This window comes from Microcaecilia unicolor, chromosome 3 (genome assembly GCF_901765095.1).
Source record: "Microcaecilia unicolor chromosome 3, aMicUni1.1, whole genome shotgun sequence".
In the NCBI taxonomy this organism is placed as follows: domain Eukaryota; kingdom Metazoa; phylum Chordata; class Amphibia; order Gymnophiona; family Siphonopidae; genus Microcaecilia; species Microcaecilia unicolor.
Genome location: NC_044033.1, coordinates 256,973,194 through 256,996,322, shown reverse-complemented (window position 1 = coordinate 256,996,322; position 23,129 = coordinate 256,973,194). Strand labels below are relative to the sequence as shown.

At 44.5% G+C, this 23,129-nt stretch overlaps 1 protein-coding gene across 1 annotated transcript; it reads right to left on the bottom strand.

The window, feature by feature from the left end:
- Positions 1-2,756: 2,756 nt before the first annotated feature.
- NOSIP (nitric oxide synthase interacting protein) lies at positions 2,757-21,136 on the bottom strand. The gene is made up of 8 exons (XM_030198013.1): positions 20,955-21,136; positions 13,660-13,765; positions 11,469-11,550; positions 10,874-11,015; positions 8,894-9,012; positions 5,881-6,068; positions 5,548-5,656; positions 2,757-4,333 (listed from the first exon to the last, which is right to left on the bottom strand). Exons 1-8 carry the CDS (start codon positions 21,022-21,024, stop codon positions 4,262-4,264), a joined length of 888 nt encoding a protein of 295 aa, XP_030053873.1. The 5' UTR covers positions 21,025-21,136; the 3' UTR covers positions 2,757-4,261.
- Positions 21,137-23,129: the final 1,993 nt, after the last annotated feature.

Sequence of the window (23,129 nt, the reverse complement as noted above, 5' to 3'; positions counted from 1 at the left end):
TGCTTGTAATATATGCTGCTTGTGCATGAAGTTTAACACCCGGCATATTATCACCCATGGTTTAGCAGTTTCCATCTGTTTTACCCCCAGCCGGTGGGCTCGCTCTATTCTTAGAGGGCCGAGTGCTGCAGGGAACTCAATGCTGTCTGTCAGCCATTGTTCAAGGACTCTCTCCAACTGCCTTCCCCCCAGGGCTTCAGGCAGACCCACCAGACGGATATTATTCCGTCTGGAGCGATTCTCCAAATCTTCAAGCTTGGATTCCAGGTCAGATAGTTATTTCTGCAAGTCCTGTTGATTGTTTTCTACTCCCGCCATTCTTTCCTCCACCTCGCTAGTTTTATTCTGGAATGCTACACATTCTTTAGTTAAATCTTCTAACTTAGCGTTTAACTGTTCCAGCTTTTGATCAAGTTTTTGATCCAGCGGGGCAAGGCGCCGGTCTAAAAGTTCTTCCATTACCACTGTCAGCTCGGATGTAATCTCCGCTACCCAAGCCGATACAGAGGAAGCTGTATCGGGAGGAGACGCCGCCATCTTGTACTCTGGCGTCTTTCCCCGTTGTCGTTCTTTGTGGGCCGATTTCGTTGCCATGATCGGGGTTCCCGCTATTCCAGCTCACCGGGTGCACTCGCGCAGTCTTCCTCTTTATTTTTTTGCGGTATGGGGGAGATTGATTCTTTTGCAGACGCTAGAAAGAGCAGGCAGGCAGCGGAGAGAAGATCACTCACGTCCTCTCTCCACCATAGCGTCACGTGACCCCCCCCCTCTATACTGTTTTAAATGAATAGTCCGTGTGGCTGGGGGAATCTCTACTGGGGTCATTTTCACCTTTCCCACAGTAATTGAACGAGATTAGATGTAAGGTTTAACTCCAAATTGATATCTCCCATCTTGTAATGTTAATCCTTTTAATATATCTATACCCAGTATATACTCAGGCACTGGTACAATCATAACTTAGTTTTCCCTTTTAGGTAAATTTCCAATTTTTAATTCCACCCAGGTCTGTACAGCTTCAATTTGTTTTCCACCCAACCCAGTCATGACAGCTCTCTGACCCTTAAATTTAAGTGGAATCCCATATAATAAAGTGGCCTCAGCTCCAGTATCCACTAGTGCACGCACTTTTTGACAGGACCTATTTTTCCAACAAATTTCTATATTTACATGGGGCTGCAAATCTAAATGTGCGAAGTGGGTGGAATCCTGGTCATTCTGTCAATCATATTTTCCTGCTTTTATTTTAAGATACTGCACTTCTGTCCAGGGATACAAATCCTCATAACCCTGCCATTCCTCTTGCTCTTGTGGGGGCACGCTAGCACTAACACTAGGGGTTCCAGCCTCAGGGGGAGAATGGGCTGATTTGTCAGCATTTACCCGAGCTTGCTGACTGCGTACTACTTTGCTCCCATTTAATCCCCACTTTTTAACTTTATACTGTGCCACCCTTACTGTGGCATGCTCTGCAACCCTCTGGTACCCTGTACACTTATCCATCATCAACTTTCCCTGACATTGTGCCATTACCAAATCACTTTTTACTGTCAGCATTTCTGCCTGTGCTTCCAGTAGTTGCTGCTGGAGAAGTACATTTTGTTGATGCACCAGACGATATGCAGACAATAAAATCCACCCACGTCGACTTATTGAGCGCAACTCCTTGCCTTTAATTACAGGGGCTTTCTGTAGACATTGCAACACTTCCTCACACGTTCCCTCTCCTAGGCAATTCTCACTTAAACCCATATCAGTAGCCCATTCAGTTGCCAATGCCTGATAGGGATACTTATCCCACCCCGGGATACTAAATAACTGAGGTAACTGTGCCTGCGCAGTGTCCTCTGATATCCCAGCACCACTACTCTTATGGTTCTGTTTTTTCCCTTTCCAAAACATGTTTTGTTTTGTTTTTTAAACAATCCGCAATATCCTGCTCACAGCGCCAAATGTAGCAAATCAAGGGTTCGGATATTGCTTTAAAGATTGTTTATTCACATATCAATAGGCACCCACATATTACATAACACTCTTATGCAGTATACATACATCACCACAGGATTATAGCCTTCATCTGAGCTGCAATATCAATCGGGGAAGCACCAATGACCGCCCAGAGATTCTGCGGGACAATTCCACACTGGAAAGAGGCGTCCCTCCAACCAGGTACAGAGCTTCTGTTTCAGCCAGGGCTTCCCCTCTTTTTATAACAGCTCACAAACAAGCGTGCCTGGAACAGAACAATGAGTGGCCAATCTACATTCCTCTCTCCCAGCCTTTGGACTTGTTTCTCAGCACAGTCCTGTAGTGAGTTACCCACCGCAACGGAGCATTGTGGTAGCAACCTGTCAAACAAATATTCTGATAGCAACAGGTCAAAACAAACATTCTGCATGTAAGAAAACAAATATTCCGGGTCAGCATAAGTATCATATCATAAGTATTATACTCCAACACACCCGGGTCCGATACATCTAAATGAGTATTTGATGAAAAAGCTAATACAGAGTTATAAAGAAAGTTAAAACTATAAAAATAATCAGGCTGTAGCAAATGCTAAGTTGCACAGTGAGCCAATGAAGATATGTGTGCATGATCCATTGCCACAACAATTAATTGGCAATGTGCACAGCTGAGGTCACTAAAATAAATATATATTAAAAAAATACATTGTTGAAGTGGTTTAATGAATGAACTGTGATGTTATAAGAACCTGTTATGATATACTGAGTTACAATTCTTGAGGTTCCACAAGCAAGCATATTAAGAAGTAGCCAGTGAGATTGGTATTCACATTTAAACATAAGCAGTAAATCGAAGTTGCATACTTTTTCAGACACACCACCCCTCCCCTCTTTATCCTTCGCCCTGTAAAGCAACTTAACACGTTCCCCAGGCTAACAACTTTCAGAAAATAATTGGGGAGGGGGTGGCACACCCCTTTAGGTGGTTCTGTAACTATAACAGCATGGTGTAATCAGACAGGCAGGTCCATGGCGTAACACCTCCCTGGCATCCTCTCCTGCTGAATCTGTCACACACGCACACTGCAAATCTAAAAGGAAAGAGACTGGAGGGGATACACAACAAAAAGCAAACTCAATATTTTCCCTTCATACTGAAAACCCAGGGGCAGGTGCTGTCTTCTGGGACACACAACCTTCCCAGAGAAACAAAGGCCTGCAAGCATCGAGGCTCAGCTTTCGCTCCTGTGCTCCTCTCCACAATTTCCCCTTCCAAATCGATTCATTCAGTCCCAGGAGACAAAGGCACAGTGCTCTATTTTCAGTTTTTCCTCTAACTTTGTTTATTAACATTTTGACTATACAATGAAAAAGTAGCACAATATCTCATTTCAGAAAGAAAAGATCCAACAAACATTTAGCAAGATATTCTCAACAGCAAGGGAGACAAAACAAGAACAGGGACCACATTAAAACCATAAGTATAATCCTAAGTAACAGATCAAACTTCGGCCCAAATCCACAAATTATCTTTAGCTAATAAAAACAAAGGAGATGAAAGGGCGACTGGAGGCCCGTCTGTGGGGAGAGAGAGAGAGAGAGCTGGCATTATTCAGGAGTGAACAGCTGCTACGAGCGACAAAAACGAAGCTCAGAGCAAATGCAGTGGCTGAATTCAATACATCAGTCCCAAAGGCAAAAACACATCCCTTTTAACATGAGCCACATACCAGAAAGGTTCAAGCTGCACTTCATGAAGGCCACAGCAAGTATCCTTCCAGCATTGTTACTCCACTGTGAAGGTAAGGGGCAAGTGAGATCTGTCTATCGGATTAACTCGATTCATCTGTGATGAGCTTGAGAGCTCGGCCTCCTTTAGCTCTCAGAATCATATCTCAGAAGCACCTAATTCCTCCGATACAAAGATCTCACCCACACCCTCTTTCTGGGATGTTGTAAAACAAAAGTACTATAATTCACTCGTCCAAGACTAATGCAACAGTGACCAAGAAGTCCTGTGATTGAGAAAGTGTAAACAGTTGCCAAGTTCAAGTGCCTGTTCTCTAGGGAGGAAGAAAAAGCTTTATTTTCAAATGTTCTAGCAGATAGTTCCAGAAGCACTCACGAATGGAAAAATTAAGAAACTGTAATATTTTTACAAGGAAGGAGGACTCTCTCTCTCCTTGCACCTCCCCCTCCCGACACATGCCTGCCGCTTAATGCAGTGCATCTTCGAAAGTCACCCTGCAACCTGCCTCCGTTCACAGAATGAATGCAAGAGAGAAGCTGCTGTTTCATGACTGCATGACCGGCCTGGACTCCTTCGCCTGCAGCTGAACTCCGGATCCAGAGAAGCCAGTCCCACCCTGCAAGAAATAAGAGACAAGTAACTGGTCTCACTAGAGGCAGGTCTTGCAGATAAATTTGATTCATTTCTTTGACTGGGTGACCAAAGAGTTGGATTGAGGGACAGAGCTATATGTGGTGTATTTAGATTTTAGCAAAGCCTTTGAAATGGTTACGCAGAGACTAATGAATAAACTGAGTGCCCTTGGTATGAGCCCTAAAGGGACTGGCTGGGTTAAGAACTGGTTGAGTGGAAGGTGACAGAGGGTAAATAGAGCTCATTCTGAGGAAAAGGATGTTTTACCAGGGGAGGAGTAGCCTAATGGTTAGTGCAGTGGGCTTTGATCCTGGCAACCTGGGTTTGATTCCCACTGCAGCTCCTTGTGACCTCCATTGCCCCAGGTACAAAAAAAAAAACGTATGTGAGCCCCCTAGGGACAGAGAGAGTACCTGTATATAATGTGTAGATCTTGTAGCGCTATAGAAATGGTTAGTAGTAGTACCAGTGGTAGGACGCAAGGTTCAGTTCTTGGGTCGCTTCTTTTTTGAAAGCAATATTGCTAAGGTTTGCCACTTAGTGGATGATACCAAAATCTGCAATAGGGTAGGCACCCTTGGTGGTGTGGACAACATGAGGAAGGACTTAGCGAAGCTAGAGGAATAGTCTGGAATTTGGCAGCTTAGATTTAATGCTAAAAAAATGCAGGGTCACGCATTTGGGCTCCAAAAATCTGAGGGAACAGCAGAGTTTAGAACTTTTGAACATGAAAGAGAAGCAGGACTTAGGTGTGATCATATATGATGATCTTAAGGTGGCCAAACAGGTAGAAAAGGCAATGGTGAAAGCTAGAAGGATGCTCAAGTGCATAGGGAGAAGAACGGCCAGTAAGAAAAAGGGAGACGATGATTCTTCTGTATAAGGAAAACAGTATCTGAATTGAAGAGCGTTTGGGACAAGTACATAGGAACTCTAAGGGGGTGATAGGGAGAGTAAATGACATGGACGGGCAGACTGGATAGGCCATATGGTCTTTATTTGCCTACTTTCTTCTATGCTTCTATGACTGGGGAAAGCAAACAAAGAAAGGAAAAAAAGGCAGATTCAAAACCAGAAGCAGGAACTCATCGAGAAGATGAGCTAAGAGCAGAAAGGAGTTGTGTACAGACAACACACGGGGGGTCCTGGCATCGTCTCTCGGAGCCTCCTGCGTACAGACAGCAAGACTGAACTCACCCTCTGCAGGACAATAATATCCTTCTCTGTCAGCTTCTGCTCATTGATTGGATCCACCATGTCCTTTTTGATCAACTTCTCCACGCATTCGAGTGTCACTACAGCGCCCCTGGAAAAGAAGAAGGGAGGGGAACTAGAGGCCTTTCTCCCATTATGGTCTAGTTATGATCTAGGTCTCCCCACAGACTACTAGAAGAAACGGTGGCAAGGCTTACACTAGGATGGGTGTGGTAAAGTCCTATAGAAGTAGGAATGAATGAGTAAACAACACTCCAACCTTGCCTTATGTGCCAGTGAAACAGGGAGGGGCACAGACACTGCACGGTCACTTACGAAGGTCGGAGAACAGCACAGGGTACAGAGTTTCCCAGCATATCATGGGTGACGGCACAGACATAGCGATCCTGCCGGTTAATGAGACCAACGCGGTCCACCTTGTCATCCACAGGCTTGAACTTCACCGTGGTCAGGTCTGTCATCTTCAGTGGCTTCCCACTCATCGGGCAGTAAATGGTTTTATCCTGAAACACAAGCAGACGATGAAAAAAGTTACTTCCAGCACCTGTGAGGGGATGAAGAGAGAAGGGGAATCACAGATCACAAAGTCAACTACTAGAGAGAAAACAATGAAAGAGTAAGAAAGAGGTGAGCACATGCAGGGAAACAGACGAACGCACAGGAGTGCATAGAAAAAAAGACAGATATAGCGAGGGAGGGGCAGGTACATTAGAGGATAAAAAGGTATTTTAGGAGAAATTAAACTGTTGCAAGAGGTCAGAACATTGCGCAGACAGTTCCAGGTGTGAACTGGAGTTCTGACCTTGGGTGTAAAGTTACAGTGAGTTTTAAGATAGGAGACATGTAATAAGGATGCAGCAGGATTGTGACGATCAGACATTAGTAGAGATTGGTCAGTAAAGGAGACAGAGGCCCTAGTTTGGATCTCTGTCTTTCAGGATTGATCGCTTTGCAGGATTCCTGGCAGCTCCTGACAATCTCAGGTTTTCCCAGTGTTTGCAGAAGGCTGCAGTTAGGTTTAATTGAACAGCCACTCTCGGTACTAGACTGGGACACTTGCGCCGTTGATTGAGAAGAGTATTGATCCAGCTCCAAGACTACGCAGATGCCATCATCTGTGGTGGTTATTATAAAATGGGGCATTTGATACTCTGGACTATGCCTTGGCGTTAGTATTGACTATATCATCTGAATGGATAACTGCAGTCTGTTATAATGAGTAACCAGTCTTCATAAACTGTTTGGCTTCTGAGGTCCCCTGGGGGTACCGGCATCTCCTTTACTATTTAAAAAGTTTCTAGCATAGTGTCACAGGATTTTAAGGAAGCCAGAGTTAAGTATATTTGTTTTTTTGTTCACTTATGGAAAGATCGTGTGAGAAATGGATGGTTGAAAATAAATTGCAATAAAATCTCCAACAGATTCAGGACTTCTGGGTTCGTAAACTGGCAGGTATCAGAGACGATCGTTTAACCAGTATGCAAGGCGGCTGCACTAGCATCGTCAAATAGTACCTGTGCTTGTAACATATCACACTCTCTCCCTCCTCTGGCCTCCAATCTCCACATAGTTCACTGTCTTCATTAAACCTCAAACCACAACAGAAGCATAGACCTGCCTAAACATCTGACCTCCTGGGCCTTTCCAGATGCTGATGCCAACCTACTACACCAGTCTGATCAAGAAAAGAAAGCCACAACCTGCCCACTGGGCCTGGCTGAATGAACACCTGAGTTTACGAAAAAAAAGTTGATGAATAATAACTTTCAACTATATTAATTCTCGATCCCACCTTTTCTAGAGTATACAGACTCAGATTCTTAACCGAGCCAGAGGCCGAGAGGCTCCTGCAGGCCCGAACTCTGAAAGGCATACAATGACACGGAGTTACGTACAGATAGAGGCTGACCAAAAATTGGTTACGGTGCCAAAACTAGCCCAAAATCCTTTTTCTATCCAGGTTTGGTTTTGGTCAAAAGGTTACGGCCATGGTTTCTGTTTTGGCCAAAACTGACTGTGTGTTTTCAGTGGAAGCTCTAAATTTGTGTTTTGTCTCCCTCCTTCCCCTTCCCCTCCAAAGAGGAGTTGCCTTTCCCTCCTGCCCACCTGTAGGTGCCCCCCCAATTGACAGTCTAGGGGTGTAGTCAGGGCAGGAGTGATGCCCATTCGCTCCTGCCCATGTTGTCTCTGCTCTCAAAATGGCTGCCGTGACCTCTAGTAGCAATCTTGCACTGCCGCAAAAGGTTACAGCAGTCATTTTGACAATAGAGCTCACATGGGCTAGAGCAACTGGGGATCACTCCTGCCCCAACTACACCACCAGCGATTGTAGGGGGGGGGGGGGGGGGCTATTCTTTGTGTGTGTGTGTGTGTGTAATGCAGTTATGATCTTGCCTAGTAGTTTATATGACAGTGCTCCAAATACATGCTTTTAATACAGAAGTTTAGCAGGAATTTAAGTCTGTTAATCTCTGTAGCGAAATGACAGCAGCTGTCACTCCAAGTCTGGCATTAAGTCATCCAGTGTAAAAGCACTGTGGCTTTTAGTTTCAGTTTTCATCAGCAGAGGTCCATGTGTGCAGAGGTTATTCTGCTTGGAGGTAAAATATGATCTGCCATTATTTAAATTATTCAGATTCTGGCTTGGACACTATTTGGGCGATTCCAAAGAATTTCCAGGCTCCACTAGGTTTGATGAAGATGCAGCGTTTTAAGCAAACGGAGAAGCTGGATTCTATGACAAAGGAACCCGCAAACACAAGTACTGGTCAGCTTAGAGTGTTAGCACGGAAATGATATTACAATGAAATTAAGTTCATAGATAAGAAAATAATTTGAGAACTGTATTGTGTTGATTGTAATTTTTCAGAGCATATAGTCCTCAGATTCAATGGGCTTTTTTATTCTGGATTGTTTATCAGGCTGGTGTAATGTCCACAGTATCTGAACTCCATTACCCTATTTTAGTAAGAATTTACATCCTGCTTGTCCTTGATCAGTTTTATAAATAAATACAAATTGGGAAACATCTCTAAGCTACTTTTTCTTGTTACTTGTGCAGTTTGGGCAAGAATAAAACGCTGATCAACACATTCTCACAAAATTCCTATCTTGGAACATATTTAACTACATCTGCATTGACTTGGGAACCTAAACGTGTCAGCCTGTGCTGCCCACTGCCAGCTCTGACAATACCCAGTAGGCCTCATTGGTTCATATTCACACAATCGATCTTTAGTTTTCGGTTTCGGCTGAAACCAGGCGATAAGTTTTGGCTGCAGTTTCGGTAGAAAGAGTTTAGACAGTTTCGGTTTCGGCCTCTACTTACAGGTTTCTTCAGAACTGTGGCTTTGGCCTCCGGAGTGAGCGAGGGGATCCAGAAGCTGGGCAGCTGCTTATTCTTCTCTTCAGCACTGGTGCTGGGCTGAATGTCTGCCACTGCCCCACCTGCCAAGAAAAGTAGGTTAAAATCAATATACGGCTACCCAGCACCAAGCTTAACATGCTGAGTAAAGCATTAATTCCATTTACTTTAAAAAGAACAACAGATTCCTCTCACTTAACCCACAAAGTGAGGGATGGGGAAAGAGACAGAAAATGAGGAGGTTTCCTGCACTGATACCCTCAAGGTAAAAGGAAAAGTTCTTGCACCAATCTCTCCGAGATGAAGAAAACAACTGCAAGTGAAAGTTTAGACACTGTAGTCGTTATTATGTTTCACTGAATTCTTAGGTGAACAGAAGCTGAAAACTATGTTTTACAGAGCTAAACCCGACTGTGGTTGGTCATTTTTTTAATCAAATGCCACCTGTGATAGTAAAAAAACAAAACATATATTCAGTACCAATATCCAGAGAAAGCAACAAGAGGCTGCACAATCCAGATAGAGGTGATACGTATTCAAAGCACTATCCAGATAAAGTTAGGGAGTCAATTTCTCTCCACCGACAGCCTGGGGAATGCAGCCAAACGAATGGGTGACTCATCCGGACGGCTCCTAGTGGCGATGCTCACCCATAGCCCCTCCTGCCAAGCAGCTCAAGACTTGCCCACAAGGCTTGCAAAGGAACCTCCCCTAGCGGGTTCCCTGCAGCAGGACCTTCCACTGGCAGAGCCTAGGGTTACAACAGCAGATCACAACTGGGAAAGACGGTGTTCAAATCCCACCGACAATACTAACTATTTTGGCCAAGTCGCTTCATCCTTCATTACCTCGGGTATAGTACCTGTATGTAAATTTGACAACTGAAAAGGTGTGCGCTAAATTTAAGTGGAGGAGTAGCCTAGTGGTTAGTGAAGTGGACTTTGATCCTGGGGAACTGGATTCGATTCCCACTGCAGCTCCTTGTGATTCTGGGCAAGTCACTTAACCCTCCATTCCCCAGGTACAAATAAGTACCTGTATATACCATGTAAACCACTTTGAATGTAGTTGCAAAAAACCACAGAAAGGTGGTACATCAAGTCCCATTTCCCTTTCCCTATTTGAGATTCTACATGGAATGTTGCAAGTGGAGGAGTAGCCTAGTGGTTAGTGCAGCAGACTTTGATCCTGGGGAACTGGGTTTGATTCCCACTGCAGCTCCTTGTGACTATGGCCAAGTCACTTAACTCTCTATTGCCCCAGGTACAAATAAGGACCTGTATATATTATGTAAACCCCAAGTAAAAAATATACATACAATTTGCTGCCATACAGTCTAACTCTCCTAAAAAGCAAGAATAGAAAGGCTGTTCGCTGACTAAATGAAAACTGTTCAGAAGCTTACAACGCACAGACTGAAAGGGGCACAAACTTTTGCACCTGCCATATTCAATCTGGAAAAAAAGAAAACAAACGGGCTTTAGTTAAAATTAGCAGAAAGATGCAGCATTTAGTTCTGTAACGTGTAGAGGCCGCATCAGCTTCTGTTCAGGTAGGGGATTCATTCCTGTGTTTTCACGCATGCGTCATATACGTCTTTAGAAACTGCATGCACTGGGTGTGCTATACCCAGGTATTTTTACACAGACAATCTACCCGTGTTATTTATTTTTATTTATTACATTTGTACCCCGCTCTTTCCCACATACAGCAGGTCCAGTGTGGCTTACATAGTAATAGAAAGCATCTTACATGGTAAAGAATACAGTAAAAACAAGGAATGTAGGAACAGTATTATAAATTGTGATGATCATAACTACTTACATTATGAAAGGCATTACAAAGGACGTGTTATATGTGTAAAAGTACAGTATACCCCTCAGGACGGTGGGGAAGATCAGTTACAAGCATGAAAGATACTGTGAATTTTCTAGTTCACAGTACCTGATGCCGGGGTAAAGGGGTTCAGGGGTTTGCTGACGATGGACATTTCCTTCTCCAGGAAGCCTTTCACTTTAGACTCTTTGGCTGCTTTGCTCAGCTCCTCCTGCTCCGTCTTCATTTTGCTCCTCTGCTTTTCGTATGCCTGCAAAAGTGGAAATATCGAGGAGATGGAAAAGTAACCCAGGATGTCATCCCCCCTCAAGCTCCTGAGCTCAGCTTTCTCCTCACAGAGACGAAGCAAGTTTCAAGCTTTTCCCTTTGAGAAATCCCCAACTGAAAATACATGCGTGTGTTCACTCCTGCTATTTGGAACACACAGAAAGTATATGCATTATGTGGGTAAACACTAAACCCTCCCCTACCCCGGCCAAGCACTCGATGCTAACTGCACCAGCGCTTTTCAACAGCGATCCCTCACAGAGCCCAACTTTCTCTTTCCAGTCCTCGGGATTCAGGAAGAACTCATCAGTCTGACAAGGGTCCTCACAGCTTCTCTAATAGCATTTTAGTGTCTTTTTTTAATGATGGCCCACAATCCCAGAAACCAGATTCTCCACTATTTTACCCTCTATGAGGTCACCCATGGCCAATGTACCTTCAGCAGCCGGGCAATCTCCTTCTTCTGGTGCAAAATGTATTCCAGGATTGCTTCCTTCTCATAGACGTAGCCATCAGGGCTAAAGAAGGAAGGGAAAGAAAGGCAGGTAAAAGTATGTTCCGCCAGCCTGGCAGTCCACACCACCACCAAATAGCGCCCCCTAGCTGCAGGACAAAACCTAACCACAAAAAGTCCAATGGAACCACCACAGCGTGGAAGGAAATGATGTATCAAGACACTCGAATGTGCTCAACAAGCCTTCATCAAGAGTCAACTTAAAAAGTAAAACATATAAAACAACAACGAATAAAAAGTTACGAATCAAAATTACAACGAATAATTCATGTTTTCATTTTAAGTTGACTCCTGATGTTGAGCCGAAACACAGACTGTATTGAATTTACATGTATGGGACTTGCTTTAGTAAAACCACATTTTCAGCACATTGGAGTGTCTTGATCCATCATTTCCTACCAACAACTTGAAAATCTGAAAGTGGACAAAGCTATGAGGCTGGATGGGATACATCCCAAGATACTGAAGGAGCTCAGAGAAATCATGACAGGTCCTCTAATAGCTCTTTAGAGATGGGAGAGGTTCTGCGTGATTGGAGACCAGCAGATGTGGTCCCTCTTCCTAAAAGTGGGGACAGGAAAGAAGTGGGAAACTACAAGTCAGTAACCCTTACCCAGGTGGTAGGAAAAACAATGAAGTTGCTGCTGAAGGAAAAGATTGTTAACTTTCTAGAATTCAACGAGTTGCAGGATCCAAGGCAACATGGCTTTGGCAAAGGAAAATCCTGCCAAACGAATGTGATTAACTTCTTTACCTGGGTAAACAAAGAACTGGATAAAGGACATGCACTAGATGGATTTCAGCAAAGCCTTTGTTATGGTTCCTCACAAAAGACTCATGAATAACATGAGATGGCTGAACAGGATTGGAAACTAGTTGACCGACAGGCGACAGAGGGTGGTTGTAAATGAAATCTGCTCTGAAGAAACGAAGCTGATTAGTGGAGTGCCTCAGGGGTCGGTACTAGGGCCGATTCAGTTTAATATATTTGTGAGAAAAGCTGCTGATGGGTTAGAAGGAAACACAAAGATAGTTGGAAGGAGTAGAAACCATGAAAACAGATCTCCAAAAATTAGAAGAATGGTCAAAGGTCTGGCAGTTTAATGCCAAGATGTGCAAAGTGATGCACCGCTCTGCAGTTCAGGAGAGGTACCTTGGGGTGATGGTATGCGAGGATCTCAAGATGACGAAACAATTCGACACGGCATTGGCCACAGCCAGAAGGATGCTAGGCTGCACAGAGAGGGTTATAAACCAGCAGAAGAAAGGAAGTGTTGATGCCCCTATACAAGTTGTTGGTGAGGCCCCGCTTGAAGTACCATGTACAGTTTTGGAGGCCACCTCCTGCTAAGGATGTAAAAAGACTTGAAGATGTTAAGAGAAAAGCAACGAAAATGGTGGGGGGTTTGCGGCACAAGAAGTATGAGGACAGACTTGATGACCTGAAGACGAAAGAAGAGACAGGGGTGATCTGATACAGACATTCAAATATTTGAAAGGTATTAATCTACCAACAAACCTTTTTCAGAGACGGGAAGGTGGAAGAACTAGAGGACATAAATTGAGGTTCAAAGGGGGCCGACTCAGGAATAATGTCAGGAAGTACTTTTCACGGAAAGGATGGTAGATATCTGGAATGCCCTCCCATGGGAGGCAGTGGAGATGAAAACTAACGGAATTCAAAAATGCGAGGGATAAACACAAAGGAATCCTGTATAGAAAGCATGAAAACAAATAAGGTTAGTGGTGATTAGATGGCAACAGCAGTAATTGGAAAGCAAAACCAGTCCTGGGCAGACTTCTATGGTCTGTGCCCTCATCATGGCTGTACAGATTGGGATGGGAAGGAGTGGAACTTTTCAGGGGTTTCAATAACAGCTTCAGAAGTTGGGACAAAGGCAGACTTCTATGACCTGTGCCCTGAAAATGGCATTGACAAATCAAGATCAAGCATACACATGCAGTACCTTATGCTATGAGTTTCTTGTTCGGAAGATTGGATGGACCATACGGGTCTTTATCTGCCATCATCTACTATGTTACTATGTAAGCTGATGCCAGACGCTCACATTCACTTGAGCCTAAATAATTGTTTTTAGCGCACAATACTCACGTCACCACCGGATTTTTACAGGGCTGCAGAGACAGGCAGCAGCAGTCAAAGTCCTTCACAGCATCCTTGCTTAGTCGCACCGTCTGTGTGCCGTAGCCAGATGAAGCTGGAGAGAAAAAGAGGCACACAAAGAAAAGCTGGAAACCCAGGTGGAAATGAGCACAGGTCATGCAGGTACCTCCTTTGTTTTCCAAGGCCTGCTGCCATCACCCTGATCCTTTAATCCCATTCATTCCCACAGTCCAAGAAATTATGCGGTAATCACAGCCAAAATATATACAGGGTACAAACAGCATCTTATGTATTTCAAGAACAGGTATCAAATTATAAATAAACAAAACTCAAAATGAAAATCCTATTAGTACAGAATATAAACTCTGGGTAATCGGCTCATTAACTCACCCCTAGGGAAGACGAGGGCATAAGAAGATACTGTTCCCTCAAAGACAGACAGTTCGGACACTCCCCTGCTAAACTCCCTCTTATTCTAAAACTCGAAAATCTGAAAACCTGTTTAAGTAAGGGCAGCAATTTATGCGGTTGTACACAGCTAAAGAGAACTGGAATCTAAGCAGCAGCTGCTGATCTTTTAACCCTCCTTCTCCGTTCATGTACCATCTGACTGCCCCCAAATTTTGAGCCCAAAATCTTTGCTCCTCTCCAAAGTTATACGCGTAAATGGTTTTTGGCATGAACTGCAGTGCATCCAGTTTCTCCGAAAACTGTATTCTCCCAGGTGGGAGCTAAATCCAAAATCTCTTTCCCTTCCCCCATTTAGACAGAAGGGCCATCAAGCCAGGAAAAGCCAATCTTTTAAAGAATGTCCGACTAGGGACCAGAAGACAATGAAGCTTCTTAGAAGAGGCCAGGCATTTCTGATCTTCTCTGGCCATCACGTAAATGGTAAGCGAGTTGCTCTGCCTAAGAACTGCAATAGGCTAAATGTGTAATCAAAAACTTCAAGTCACTTGGACTAGGAATGGTCTAACTTGTGGACCAGCTATGATGGAAGAAAGGCTACTTCAAAAAAACATCTCCGATTTGCTGCACCATTTTCAGATATGGCTCCAATCATACATTTAACATTTATCTTTAATTACATGGGTTGGCTGGGCCCTAGAATCTGCTTTCCCGATCCGAATAGCTTTTAAACACAGAATCTCTCTTCTCCCTACTGTTTCTAAAACCAAGCCCCAGAGAAAAATGTATAAGCCACTGGCGTACATACATCGCTTCCCTTTTATTGAAAAGAGTTTAACAAAGCATGAATGGCAGGACTGGAAAACTGTATTTCAAATGACGGTCATTAGAAAAGTCACATACTGTGAAACCAGGTCATGCCCATTTTCCATAATATATATTTTTTTTCTTTCCCTTTCCTTCCCTTTGATTTCTTACCAATTTTGTACAATTGTTCATTGTTTCATAGTTGTTATTTCTTGATTTACCTTTGTATTGAAAACCAATAATAATACTAAGACAAATATATTGAAAAGGATTTAGAAATTTATATACTGCAGTATCCAAAGTCTCTACGTAACATCACAACAACATGCAAATCAATAAAAACCCTACATAAAACCCCAGGAATAACTGTATCCTATGCTAGGATAATGATCATGGGATCAGCGCAGCCCTGCAGGAAGACAATTTCAGGGCATATTTGGGACTAGCATAGGAGATTTAAAATAATTTCCAGAGAGGTCAACTTACCCAATCCAGAATAGAGACTTTCTGACCAGTCCTGTTTTGTTTTTTTTTTCAATTAATTTTTATAATAGTGTAGCAAACTCATATTATAAACATTCAATAAAATTTATTGGAACTTACATCCTAAAGCACTATGGGATTTGTAGTACCAGATCCTGCCCATTAAAATCAGTGTTGCAAGTCCCATAGTGCACCAGGATGGGGTGGTCAGAAATCCAGGACTGTCCCCAAATCTCCAGCTTGGAACTGGGTAACTTAGCAAAGAGAGATAAATGACTCCCCCAAAGTAATGTAGCACGGCAGTGGAAGCACAATTTGAATCCAAATTTCGCTGGTTCTTACCCCATCACTTTAAATCAGGGGTTCTCAATCCAGTCCTTGTGACACACCTAGCCAGTCAGGTTTTCAGAGCAGGCACAATGAAGTGCAGGGGATACATTTGCATGCACTACCTCCATTGTATGCAAATCTATGCATATTCATTGTGAGTATAGGAGGCAAGGTTCTGGTGTAGATTAGGAATTAGTTATTGGACAGAACACAGAGGGTAGGGTTAAATGGTTATTTCTCTCAATGGAGGAGGGTGAACAGTGGAGTGCTGCAGGGATCTGTACTGGGACCGGTGCTATTTAACATATTTACAAATGATACGGAAATTGGAATGACGAGTGAGGTGTCTAAGGGGGTTGTATACCAAAGCTTAGCTCGAGTTATCTGCAGAAGGGCCCATAGGAATAAAATGGGCCCTGCTGCAGAAAAATTGCAGATGAAATTTAACGTAGACAAATGCAAGGTGATGCACATTGGAAACCATAATCCGAATCATAGTTATCTGATGCTAGGGTCCACTTTGAGGGTCAGGGCTCAAGAAAAAGAAATAGGTGTCATTGTAGATAATGTGCTGAAATCTTCTGCTCATTGTGCGGTTGCAGCGGCAGCCAAAAAAGCAAACAGGATGCTTGGAATTATTAGGAATGGGATGCAAAATATGACCAAGAATAATATAACGCCTATTACTCCAATGTGTGACTACACCTTGAGTATTGCATTCAGTTCTGGTCGCTGTATCTCAAAAAAGATTTATTGGAATTAGAAAAGGTTCAAAGAAGAGCGACAAAATGATAAAGGGGATAGAATTCCTGTCGTATCAGGAAAGTCTAAAGAGGTTAGGGCTCTTCAGCTTGGAAAAGAGACAGATGAGGGGAAATATGATTGAGGTACAAAATCCTGAGTAGTGTAAAACAAGTAAAAGTGAAACGATTTTTTTTACTCATTCCAAAAGTACAAAGACTAGGGAACACTCAAGGAAGTTACATGGAAATACTTTTAAAACAAATAGGAGAGAACCGGTGGTCGACAGATATAAGGATAGGGATCACCACACAGGATTTGTTGAAGGGATTGAGGGGGGTTCAGGGATGGGCACAGAGTGCAGAACTCCGGGAATGCCAGGTAAGAGTGACATACCAGGCGTACACATCTCAACAGTGGTTGTATAATATGGGCTTCCTGGAGTCTGCTCAGTGTAAACGATGTGGGGCAGAGCATAATGACTTTCATCATGCTTTTTGGAAATGCTCCACCATAACAGCCTTCTGGATTAGAGTGAGTAGGTATATAGCAGGGCTGGTGGGGCATACGATACGACAACAGCCGGAATGCATACTATTGGGCTGCAAGGCACCTGTAGAGGGGGGGTCAGCTTATCAGAATGCACTGGCCCATAAGGCCTTTCTTATGGGGAAAAATGTATATTAGTTTATTGGACACGAGAAATTCCCCCCTCCTTTTGGCATTGGCGCAAACGCTTTCATGCGTTTCTATAGATGGAATTTAAGGACTCTCTGCAGGGCCCCAAAACCCAGCGTAGCTTTAATCTTGTTTGGAAAGGATATATTAATTCATTGGCACATAAAATTCGGAGCCATATTCTCAATAAACTTGGAGGTTTGATAGAATCTCCTGAAACAGGCAGTGGTAATTAGAAGGGCTTTTCAGCTATCCTACTAGAGGGGTAGCGAATCCAGTGAGGTGGTAGGGGGTTGGGATGGGGGGTTTTTTGGGGGGGAGAATTAGTAAGTGTTGGGGTGTTTTATTGCAAGGGGAAAGGGGACAGCAAGTTGGGGGGGAGGGTCATCAGAGTACAGGCCCTCCTTGCCCTTTCTTTGTGGGGAGCTTGCTATTCCCTATGTAGAAGGGTAACTCTAGCCGAATAAGTCTGGGTGTTGGTTGGGTATTTAGAGTTTGGGAGGGTTATGGGGGTGGGTCTTTGATCACAGGGGAAATTGGGGATGCAGCGATATGCTGAGTACGGGGGTCTGTGGTTGGGGAGCCATATTCATGTACAGTCTCAGAGGATAGTCGCTTTGTTGAAATTTATCACACTGTAATTTGTTGGTGTTTCATACAATCATGAGGGAGGGGAAACACATGTTTCAGCTGACAGAGGGGATAGCCGAATATGAACATTTTAGAAGGCCTCCCCTTGCCAGAGTCTTGGTATAGTTAGAAGGGGAAATGAGTTTCTGTTAACTTGTTCTCAATAATACGTGTTGAATATAATGTTAAGTAAAAGTGGGGGAGGGGGGATAAAAGTTAAAGGATTAATGAGGGTATGTAACACTTGACATTTATTGAGGATCATGTCTGCTAGTTGATTGTATTGGAACTGATAAAATGTAAGTATAATTTTTGTGCCATCATTAATAAAAACTGTTGAAACTAAAACAAATAGGAGAAAATATTTTTTTCACTCAACAAATAGTTAATCTCAGAAACTCTTTGCAGGAGGATGTGGTAACAACGGTTAGCGTATCTGGGTTTAATAAATGTTTGGCAAGATCCTGGAGGAAAAGTCCACAGTCTGCTACTGAGACAGACTTGGGGAAGCCACTGCTTGCCCTAGGAATGCTGCTATTAATTGGGTGTCTATCAGGTAGTTATAACTCGGATTGCTGAGCTAGAAGGACCGTTGGTCTGACTCAGTATGGCTACTCTTATGTTCTTAATAGGTTCTCCCCACATGGTATCAGGGTGTGAGATTATAGAACACTTCCTCCGGGGAGTATAATGTTGTCCAACTATGTTAATGTTACACAGCATTAATGTTTAGGAAGCCTGTGCACTGGGCTCAGATTGCTGAAGGATGTGGTAACAGCGGTTAGCGTATCTGGGTTTAAAAAAGGTTTGGCAAGTTCCTGGAGGAAAAGTCCATATTCTGCAATTGAGCCAGACTATCCCTCTGGCTGTCGGCGTACCTCAGGGTTCTGTTCTTGGTCCCCTCCTCTTTTCTATCTACACTTCTTCCCTTGGCTCATTAATCTCATCCCATGGCTTTTCCTACCATCTCTATGCTGATGACTCCCAAATCTACCTTTCTACCCCTGATATCTCACCTTGCATCCAAACCAAAGTTTCAGCGTGCTTGTCTGACATTGCTGTCTGGATGTCTCAACGCCACCTGAAATTAAATATGACCAAAACCGAGCTTCTCATTTCCCCCCCCCCCAAACCCACCTCCCCGCTCCCCCCGTTTTCTATTTCTGTTGATGGCTCTCTCATTCTCCCTGTCTCCTCAGCTCGAAACCTTGGGGTCATCTTTGACTCTTCTCTCTCCTTCTCTGCTCATATCCAGCAGATTGCCAAGACCTGTTGTTTCTTTCTTTACAACATCCGTAAAATCCGCCCCTTTCTTTCCGAGCACTCTACCAAAACCCTCATCCACACCCTTGTCACCTCTCGTTTAGACTACTGCAATCTGCTTCTTGCTGGCCTCCCACTTAGTCACCTCTCCCCTCTCCAGTCGGTTCAAAACTCTGTTGCCCGTCTCATCTTCCGCCAGGGTCGCTTTACTCATACTACCCCTCTCCTCAAGACCCTTCACTGGCTCCCTATCCGTTTTCGCATCCTGTTCAAACTTCTTCTACTAACCTATAAATGTACTCACTCTGCTGCTCCCCAGTATCTCTCCACACTCGTCCTTCCCTACACCCCTTCCCGTGCACTCCGCTCCATGGATAAATCCTTCTTATCTGTTCCCTTCTCCACTACTGCCAACTCCAGACTTCGCGCCTTCTGTCTCGCTGCACCCTACGCCTGGAATAAACTTCCTGAGCTCCTACGTCTTGCCCCATCCTTGGCCACCTTTAAATCTAGACTGAAAGCCCACCTCTTTAACATTGCTTTTGACTCGTAACCACTTGTAACCACTCGCCTCCACCTACCCTCCTCTCTTCCTTCCCGTTCACATTAATTGATTTGGTTTACTTTATTTATTTTTTGTCTATTAGATTGTAAGCTCTTTGAGCAGGGACTGTCTTTCTTCTATGTTTGTGCAGCGCTGCGTACGCCTTGTAGCGCTATAGAAATGCTAAATAGTAGTAGTAGTAGACTTGGGGAAGCCACTGCTTGCCCTGGGAATGTTGCTACTATTTGGGTTTCTGTCAGGTACTTTGTGACCTGGATTGGCCACTGCTGGAAGAAGGATACTGAGCTAGATGGACCATTGGTCTGACCCAGTATGGCTACTCTTATGTTGTAAATTACAAAAAATCAGGAAGATCAAATCCAACCAACCAAGTTAAACCTTAAACTCACTATAGTAAACTTGGGTTCAGAATAATTTATCTTTTTATATATATATATATATGTATGCACTTTAAAAAAATGCTAAAGTGTTTTAAATTGTTTTAAATGTGCTCAGACCATACCGTTTACACCCATTATATCCCCAAGAGGAATATGTGGTGGTGTCACAATGGAACCATCATTGCACATATGATGTTCCACCTCCTAATATTTGTGTATGTACATACAGCTGCGCCCAAGTAGATCTTACTCACCAATGTATGCGTATATCTATAATACATATGTATATAAGTCATGGACTATTCACATTAAATATTGTTAGACTTGAGCTCAAACCTCCGCCCATAAATTATGGTACATTCCATATTACCTTCTGATACATGGATAATAAAACATACAGTTCACCGTTTGTTTAAACCTAAAGGAGGAATATGTTAATTCATGACACCCTGATTTCTCTTCCCCCACATATCTTACACAAACCAACCCACAATGCGATATACACACATATTCACATAATTATTTCACTTCCCTTGGGGTATATTGTGCTCGTGCTTGTGCTTCATTAAAATCACATATCATTCATCCATTCCAATCTTGCCATCAAAATAACTGCTCCTTTACTCTTATGTTGTAACCTGACTGGCTTGGTGCATTTCCAGGACTGGGTTAAGAACAGGTTTGCCAAGTTAGCCAGTTCTATATGCTGGAGACTTATTAGGTCAAGTCCCGGTTTTAAACTCACATCCCACAGCAGTGTGGGATTTATAGTCATTGAAATCAATGTGCAAATCCCATAATGCACCAGATGTGAGAAATCCAGGACTGTCCCAACATCTCCAGCCTAGAACTGGGGAACGTGGCATCTCAGATGTTTGCTTTATATATACACACATGGGGTGTTTCTGGCTACTAACCATGCTCAGCTCAGCCGGCCCAGACTACATTTTCCAGCATGCACTGGGATAAAAGCAGCAGCAGCGCCGCCGCCCACTCACCCGTGTCCTTCTTCTTCTCGTGGTAGGTGTACACGGCGCCCGCAGTGCAGTTCTTCCCGTGTCTGGTCATCCTGCGGCCGGGGAGCGGGACACGGACAAGAAGAGAGCAACAACTTACACCATACGACCGACCAACAACCGCCTCGTAACTGGTAACGGAATTTCCGCCCCAAACCGGAAATTACGTCTTAAACACGCCCCCACCTTGGACACCTGTCGAGAACTCCGCCCCCTGACATGACAACATTTTATCTATCTATCTATCTATCTAAAACCTCCTTGCTCAAAACAATCAAGGACGTTTAATGACAGGAGTCGGCATGAGTCTATCTCGCCCATTATCCGGGTTGACGGCAGTGGGCGGAGCTTGCCGCCATATTGGCCAGAATAAAACAGTTGCTATCACTGTCGAAAACAATAGCAAACTTGTGAGATTTTATGACACCTCCTAGGATTTGCATTCTCTGTTAGGAGGAGAAGGGGGTAGTTTCAGGAGTTTTCGAGGGGTCTGTGAATGGGGGGGGGGGGGGGGGGGAGAGTTGTATTCAAAATGTATTTGTCAAACGATTTAATAGGAGTCCAAAGGGCTCTATGTTGAAACTCACAATACGGAGTTGTAAAAAAACAAAGCAATGTCTGGCGCACTGACAAATATATTTTAAATATAACCCTACTCCCCAACCAGAGGGAATGCAAACCCTAGGTGTGTAATAAAATCTCACTAGCGATTGTTTTTGTTCTGGTCAATATGGCGGCGACGGGGGCGGATTCAACTTTTCAACGTCATGCCGTCTCAACCATGCCCAGAACTCTGCCTCTTTCACCAACCACCTTTCTTCCCTCTGTCCGATACTAACGCGTACTTCCATATCATCAAGCTGATCAATCCATAGACTGGTGGGTTGTGTCCATCTACCAGCAGGTGGAGATAGAGAGCAAACTTTTGCCTCCCTATATGTGGTCATGTGCTGCCGGAAACTCCTCAGTATGTTCTCTATCTCAGCAGGTGGTGGTCACACACAGCAGCAGCTCTGGCTAGGCCTCCAAGCCTAATCTTTAGGTTTTGTTGAGTGCCTGGGGTTGAGGGCTCTTTTGAGCAAGTGCAAACCTGGTGGTGCCAGGTCCCTCCTTTTCTCCCCCCTCCCGCTGGCTCCGTTAAAAAAAAAAAAAAAAAAAAAAAATTTTGAACGGCCTTAAAGGCGTTTATTTCGACGTTTATTTAAGCGTCTATTGCAGCTACTCACTGAGACACCAGGTCGTTACAACTCGGAGCGGACAGCAGGTAATTTTACCTTTTTATAGCGGGCGGGGGTTCCCCGATTCTTCTCCTCGTGGCTCATGGCGTCGGAGGGCGAGGGCGCAAAGGGTCGCTCCCCGGGTCGCTCGAGCGCTTCTAGAGGGGATGCGGGGGTCTTCAAGCCGGATTCGCCCTTGGTGGGTGACAGTTTCGCGACCGATGCATGTCCCGGTCCTTCCTCCGGCGTGGCGGTTTTTCCCGCCATAAACGCCCATCCCCCGCTCCTCGCCTCCGCCATCTTGGCCGGCCACGCGGCTCGGACGGCTTCTTCTTGGGCCGCCCTTGAGGTTGGAGACATTAATGCCATGAACGCCCTTAATTTGGGCGACGGCACAGAAGCGGCTAAAGTTAAGAGCCGTTCTTCCCGCGCGGCTCCTTCGCGGAGTTTCGCGCCGGACGCCATTTTGGATGCGCAGCATGTCTCTCCCCCGCTATTGCGAGCGCCGGTTGAGAGCGCGCCTAGGGCTGTTGCCCAGGCTGCGGAGGTGCACAGTCTGGGGGGTTTCTCCCCCGAGTTTGTTTTGCTGCTGCATCGGGCCTTCCTCATGCACAACGCTGCCCCCGCTCCCTCCTCTGGTAAAGAGGTTGAGGTTCCCAGAGGTAAACGCCCTCGGGTTGATTCCCAGGCCTTGGAGGAATTTGTCTCCTCCGATGTAGATGAGGGCAGCGTGTCTGAGGTCTCCCAACGGTCCTTTGCGGATTCCTTGGTGGAGACGGATCCCCGCTCGGATGGAGCGGATGACCCCTCTGCAGCGCGGCTTTTTCGCCCGGAGGATTTGCCCAACCTGTTGTTACAGGCCATGGACACTTTGAAGATATCCTCTCCGGAGGACGTCTCTCCCTCAGCCCCTGTTGGCTCTGCCATTATGCTGGGGACT

What these genes read in the sequence shown, in the direction of transcription:
- NOSIP (XM_030198013.1), bottom strand. Translation starts at nt 21,024, where the DNA reads ATGACCAGACACGGGAAGAACTGCACTGCGGGCGCCGTGTACACCTAC. An exon ending in AGATTGCCCGGCTGCTGAAG is followed by an intron (nt 11,016 to 11,468) that starts GTACATTGGCCA and finishes CCACTTTTGCAG; the next exon opens with GCATACGAAAAGCAGAGGAG. An exon ending in CCCCTTTACCCCGGCATCAG is followed by an intron (nt 9,013 to 10,873) that starts GTACTGTGAACT and finishes TTTTCTTGGCAG; the next exon opens with GTGGGGCAGTGGCAGACATT.